Genomic DNA, 6,795 nt, shown 5'->3' with positions numbered 1-6,795 from the left:
GTACGTGAGGTACTCGGGTTGTCACATTCCTGGTGACCGATGGTGGAATGGTGGGCGCCAGGGGTTGGGGGGAGGGGAAATGGGGGGCTGCTGTTTAATGGGGACAGAGATTTAATATTGCACGATGAAAAGAGGTCTGGAAGTTGGTTGCACAATAATGTGAGGGACCGGGCTAACATATTGAACTATACACTTAAAAATGGCTGCGATGGTTTTATGTAGCTTTTGCCACAATTAAAAATAAGTAAATTTTTAAAAACCTTACATGGCCGGGGCACCTGGGTGGCTGAGTCGGTTAAGCGTCCAGCTTCAGCTCAGGTCATGATCTCATGGATCGTGGGTTTGCGCCCTGGGTTGGGCTCTGTGTTGACAGCTCCGAGCCTGGAGCCTGCTTTGGATTCTGTGTCTCCCCCTCTCTCTCAAAAATAAACATTAAAAAAAAAATTTTTTTTTTAGAAAGAAGGAAAAACAGACTGAAATCTGCTAGGAAAAGGGTCACTCCCCACAACCTTCTGTGACCGGGTTTATTATATTCCCACATTACAGATAAGAACACTGGAGATTCAGAAAATCTGGAGCAAAACGCAACTTTATTTGCAAATTGACCACCCCAGTATGCAGACAGTTTCTTCTTATGGGAAAATTAACATGTCAGATTGGGTCCAGAGGGCTCTGGTTTCCGCAGGGTTTTTTTCCTACCAGGGAAAAGAACACAGAGGACTGAATGTTTCTAACCCGTACATTTGGGTGTGGAAGCACACCCGAAGGGAAACGGGGGTGAGAAGAGAAGGTGGAGGGATCCCCTGTGAATTCGGTGTGACCTACAGCGGTAACTGTTGAAATCTATGGGCTTAACCATCCTGACGGCTTTTGGGAACCTCCAGCCTGCTCCTGTGGTATAGGGATAGCCTTCATCGGGACCAGCTAGCAGGATGCAGGGAGGCTGAGTGGTTCCGTACAGGACCAGCTAGCAGGGGGCTTCGGCTAGCCATCAGACAGGGAGAGATACTGATAAAGGCAACTGAACGTGTTGGAACTCTCCTCCAGACACCCATAGGCTTCCATGACCTGGCTTATGTCGTAAGGGGCGGAGGACAAGGCGGGGACTGTAGCCACCAGCCTGTCCAGCTCAGGATCACCCTGTGGAGAAGCCCCATCTGGGTTCCCGGTGCCTGGCCCGGAGCCATCAGAAACTCTGGGGAGAACAGGCCGCCTGTGGGAAAGGCGTCTGGGTGCCCTGGGTCTGTTCCTCTGGGCTGCAGGGGTGGGGGCTGGGATCCCGGCTTCTTGCTCTTTCTGGATGCTCTTCCTCCATTTAACCCGGCGGTTCTTAAACCAAACCTGTGGAGAAGACAGAGGACACAGATTCCGGAAATTGATCCTTTATCTTCCTTGGAGAGCAGGTTCTTGGGGGGAGGGGGCTTCTGCCCACTGTATCTGAGGCACGGTAGGAGCCGTGTCTCACCCGTGGCCAGGGTGGCGGGGATGGAGAAAGAAGAAGAAAGAAGGGAACGAGGCAGGGCTTGGACCCCAGAGCAGGAGTGGGGAGGCAGCGGCCGTATGCCGTGAGCTCTCTGTGGGATAAAGGGTCAGGACTTCAGAGGACAGAATAGAGTATGGAGTCTGGCCTAGAGTCCTTGAGAAGGGTCTTTGGTAGTCTTTTGGAAGGATCCACACAAAAAAAGGAGCATTCCAGGGGCCTTTGGATGGCCCAGGCAGTTAAGCATGATCTTAACGGCTTGTGCATTCGGCTCGGGTCATGATCTTAACGGTTTGTGCATTCAAGCCCCAAGTCAGGCTCTGTGCTGACAGCTCAGAGCCTGGAGCCTGCTTTGGATTCTGTGTCTCCCTCCCTCTCTCAGCCCCTCCCATGCTTGTGTGCTCTGTCTCTCTCTCTCTCTCAAAATAAATAAATAAACTTAAAAAAAAAAAAAAGGCATTCCAGAAGGGATCTGATATGCCCTCGGTGTGATTCTAGCTGGAGACCTCTGGCTGGTTTCTTATTTGCACCCTCACCGAGCAAGCCCCAGGGACAAGCCTCAGCAAACAGTGGCCCTTCTTCTCTTTGGGGCTTTGTGGAAGGCACGGTTTAGGACAAGTGCTCCACACTTAGAGAGAGTTCCATCTTTACAACTTAGCGGGCTTGAACCTGGGGAAGCTACCTTGCCATTCTGAGCCTCCGTTTGTCTCCTGTGTCAATGGGTCTGTTTCTGAGGGTGAAAACACAGAACATGTCTAGCACAGGAGTCAGGTTATTAACACATGCTCCCTAAAGGGAAGATTAGTCGTGATTATTTGGTCATGGGGCAGAGAGAAGGGAGAGGGAGGGAGCAGGCATGCAGGAGAAGCATCTGGGGAGCACGCCCCCCTCCAGAGGGTCAGACCTGCACCACGGTGTATTGTAAGTGAATCTTTGAGGCCAGCAACTCCTGGGTGACATAATCTGGGAACTGGGTGAGGCTAAACAGAGCCTCCAGTTCCGCCTTCTGATGAGAGGTGAACGAGGTACGCTCTCGGCTTCTCCTCTTCGGTTTGGCTGTGGAGAGGGGGACGTTTGGTTAGCCCGCAACTGCCATCTCTCCATGCACCATGATCACAGACTCTAGAATGCAGTCTGTCCCCTTACTGTCCCAGCTGTTTGCCCTGGCACTTTTTTTCCACTCAGCTCTGACTCCCTTGAAAATCAAGGGAAGACCAGGCCCACCCCCACCCCGGGCGGTTCAGTCAGTTAGGCACCTGACTCTTGATTTTGGCTCAGGTCATGATCTCATGGTTTCGTGAGTTCAAGCCCCATGTTGGGGCTGCTGACAGTGTGGAGCCTTCTTGGGATATTTCTCTCCTCTCTCCTCTCTCTTTCTCTCTGTCTCTCAAAATAAATAAATAAACTTAAGAAAGCGAGAGAGAAGACCAGTTTTTGAGTGCTCTGTCTACTTTCTGTCTCCCACTGCTGGAAATTGGCATCCTTTTTGCTTCTTTAGAGGCCACAGTTTGTTCTTTTTGATTCAAGGAAGCAGTGTCTTCTAGATGTCTCACTGTCCCCTGTTTGTTTATTTTTTAAAACATTTTTTAACATTTATTTATTTTTGAGAGACAGACTGAGTACAAGAAGTGGCGGGGTGGGGGGGTGGAGGGCAGAGAGAGAGGGAGACACAGAATTGGAAGCATGCTGCAGGCTCCAAGTTGTCAGTGCAGAGCCTGATGCGGAGCTCGATCCCACGAACCATGAGATCGTGACCCGAGCCAAAATCAAGAGTTGGGCACTCAACCGACTGGCCCACCCAGGCGCCCCAAGAGCTCTTTTTTACCAAATTTGGCCTAACAAAAAGTTTAGACTCTGAGACTTTATTAAACTCAAAAGAAAATTAAATAATCACAGTTCCACCCAAAATATGACATGGGGGATAAAATGGGTACAGTCTACTAATTTTTAAGGAAAGATAATTCCACGATCTAATAAATTATTCCAGGTGAAACAAGGGGATAACTTCCCAACTGGTGTTGGGAACCCATCACCTTCAGTGGTGTGCTCGAGTCGGCTCATACTGGCTGGCAAACCTCAATGCGTTGGCAGCTTGAAATCCACCACTTTTGAAGTATTTTTGGGAGAGACAGCATGAACGGAGAAGGGGCAGAGAGAGAGGAAGACACAGAATCCAAAGCAGGCTCTAGGCTCTGAGCTGTCAGCACAGAGCCCAACGTGGGGCTCGAACTCACGGACTGTGAAATCATGACCTGAGTCAAAGTCAGACGCTCAACAGACTGAGCCACCCAGGCACCCCTCGAAGTAGTTAAATCACTGTAGTTGGCAAATACAAATTAGGGCCCCTCATGGCCACCTCCAGCTTACCTGCCCTCTGGTCCGCCATTTCTGCTTGCCTATTGGGGAGTCGTTGTTCAAGTGTGCTGTTCTCAAACGTTCTCTGAGTGGGAACAGAAGGGGTGTAAATCTAACCATGCCTTTCCTACATTTCTCCAGACCCACCCTGCCTCTTCTGAAAGGCCACTCCCTCACTCAATCCACTCAATAAAAGCTTCCAGAGCCCAGTGTAAAGAACACTGGGGTGCAATGGGGCCCCAGCCAATGGCCGCATTAGTAAGACCCCAGGACAGTAGGGGAACAGTAAGTGCATATATAAAGAAAAGACCAGTTTGGCTGGATTTCGTCATGACACTGGCATGATATGAAATGTTTTTATGGGACTAATTCTGGAAATATTCTTGGGTGTCACAACTCAGTGGGGAGGAGGAGAGAAATACTACTGACTTCTAGAAGGTAGAAGCCAGAGATGCTATTAAGCATCCTACAATGCACAGAACAGCCCCCTACAACAGAAAATTATCCAGTCCCCGATGTCAGTAGTGCCTGGGATGTGAAACCGTCATCGAATCAGATCTTTTTGCCAATATTTAAATTTGAAGTATTTCCTACAATACCTCTGCATCTATTGAAAGTTGTGTCATATTGTTAGCAATGAACCTGCTACGTCGATGATCATCACATACACTTTATAATACAAAACCAGTCCTGGGTTGCTAAGGTCCGCATCCCCCCCTGCCTACCGTCGGTCATTTGTTAATATTAAATTGCTATTTTTGTTAATCATCGTTGATCTGGACCAAAATTTTGCTTAATTGATTTCACATCTGCGTTAAGAAATGTGTCTGCCCATAATTTTCTTTTTCATAATATTATTTTTTATTTTTTTTCTTCATAATATTTTTAAAATTTGACGTCCAGGTGACTCCAGGCTCATGAATTTTTGTGTGATTTTTCTTTCTTTTTCAATCAGTGACGCTATCTAGCTATCGTGAGGATTAGGAAAGGGGTAGGTGAGCTGAGGGGAGCCTTTGCTGTATTGTGGCCTCAATTATTTTTAGAAGTGCAAGGTCTGAGTTCAATTCAGTTAGTTAAGTACTTCAAGAATTGACAACCCACAGCCCATTGGCCAAAGTTGATGTTGGCCCTTTGTTTACATTCTGTAGTCTGGTCTGCAAAACAGAAAATATTAACTATCTGCCCCCTTACAGAAAAAGTTTGGTGATCCCCTGGTCTACTTCATTATAGGTCAGTCAATGGGGTCATTGTTTTTCTTCCTTTTCTTTCCTTTTTTTTAAAATATTTTTCCAGAAAACTGTCCAATTTTTCTGTTTTTGCATTTATTAGCCAAAAAAATTTTATATTCCTTTTCATACTTTATTTTAAGTTTATTTATTTTGAGGGGAGAGAGCATGAGCATGAGCAGGGGCAGGGGGAGAGAGAGAAGGAGAGAGAGAATCCCAAGCAGGCTCCACCGTTGTCAGCACAGAGCCGGAAACAGGGCTCAAACCCACAAACTGTGAGATCATGACCTGAGCCAAAATCAAGAGTTGGACACTTAACTGACTGAGCCACCCAGGTGCCTCAAATTTTCATATTTTATTTTTTTAAATTTTTTTTTTTTTCCAACATTTTTTATTTATTTTTGGGACAGAGAGAGACAGAGCATGAACGGGGGAGGGGCAGAGAGAGAGGGAGACACAGAATCGGAAACAGGCTCCAGGCTCCGAGCCATCAGCCCAGAGCCTGACGCGGGGCTCGAACTCACGGACCGCGAGATCGTGACCTGGCTGAAGTCGGACGCTTAACCGACTGCGCCACCCAGGCGCCCCTTTTTTTTTTAAATTTTTTTTTTTTTCCAACATTTTTTATTTATTTTTGGGACAGTCATATTTTATTTTTAATAGTCTCTAACACATCTCTTTACATATCTCTATTTTTTTAATTTTTAAAAATTTGATTTATATGTATTTTTTCTAATATGTTTTTTGGTGCCTTTTTCTATGTTCTTGTTCAGTATTTTATTAGCCGTGAAAGAGCTCATTTTATTCATCCTTTTTTTTTTTTTTTTTTTTTTTTAGTGTGAGCATTCTCATATTTAATAGCATCTTTAAAATAAGTGTCACCACCTGGTTCCAAAATGAAATCTGTAAATGGTATTATAAGTTTGAATAAAGCAAGTGTATGTTTGCAAGGCTCATTGGACTGAAGGAATCTCTTTGGCAGGTGACCTTGTAGGACTGAGGGATTTTTGTTTATCAGAGGCTGTGAGATCTCTGTAAGGAAACCACAGTTTCTCTCCAGGTCCCTTTGATACCCCTTTTGATCTGTCCCAGTGAAGCTATTGGTTTACTTTTTTTTTTTTAATGTAAGTTCTGTACCCAATGTGGAGCTTGAACTCACAACCCCAAGATCAAGACTTGCATGCTCTACCGACTGAGCCAGCCAGGCGCCCGTTTGTTTTCCTTAAGACATCCTCATACCTTTTAGTAAAATCTTCAAAGCAGATTCATAGTTTATTATGAAGTCTGATGAGTCGGGGGTCACTAGCTATTTCAGATAGAATCACCTGGGCAACTTCCACCAGCCCCTGATTACCTACAGATCCCTAGGGTGCCCTCTGAAATATTTTGGGGTCTGCTGGATCCTGCAGGGTTGCAAATACCTACTGTTGTGTTTTCTGCATATCTTCAGTACCACCTTTGGTTGGATTAAGATGATCTCCTCTTTGTGAGTGACACCGATCCTTGTCTTAACATAAGGAAAGGGAGGAGAATGGTCAGAATGGGGCTTCTGTTTGAATTGTTCCGGAAGTTCCCCACGGCCATGACCGTCTGAAGGGAAGGGTATACGGTAAAGATCATAATTGTCGTCAAAATCTGTGATTCTGTCCTTCATCCCATGTGTCAGAGCATGGCTCCATTTGGGTAATCCAAATACATGCTTCATTAGGATCTAACCTGAGTAATCCTTGGTGA

The 6,795-nt window shown here is 46.1% G+C and overlaps 1 protein-coding gene across 1 annotated transcript; it reads right to left on the bottom strand.

The window, feature by feature from the left end:
• Positions 1-984: 984 nt before the first annotated feature.
• LOC122208809 (arginine-fifty homeobox-like) lies at positions 985-3,866 on the bottom strand. Its single transcript, XM_042920266.1, has 3 exons — positions 3,848-3,866; positions 2,385-2,545; positions 985-1,341 (listed from the first exon to the last, which is right to left on the bottom strand). The coding sequence occupies exons 1-3, from the start codon at positions 3,864-3,866 to the stop codon at positions 985-987; spliced, it is 537 nt and encodes a 178-aa protein (XP_042776200.1).
• Between the last annotated feature and the right edge of the window lie 2,929 nt (positions 3,867-6,795).

Source organism: Panthera leo, chromosome E2, assembly GCF_018350215.1.
Source record: "Panthera leo isolate Ple1 chromosome E2, P.leo_Ple1_pat1.1, whole genome shotgun sequence".
Classification (NCBI taxonomy): Eukaryota; Metazoa; Chordata; class Mammalia; order Carnivora; family Felidae; genus Panthera; species Panthera leo.
Note: the sequence above shows the minus strand (reverse complement) of the source record. Positions and strands in the feature narration are given on the sequence as shown.

Excerpts from the sequence above, each read along its gene's own strand:
- LOC122208809 (XM_042920266.1), bottom strand. Across the intron at positions 1,342-2,384 it reads TACAATACACCGTGGTGCAG|GTTTGGTTTAAGAACCGCCG; the intron begins GTCTGACCCTCT and ends TCTTCTCCACAG.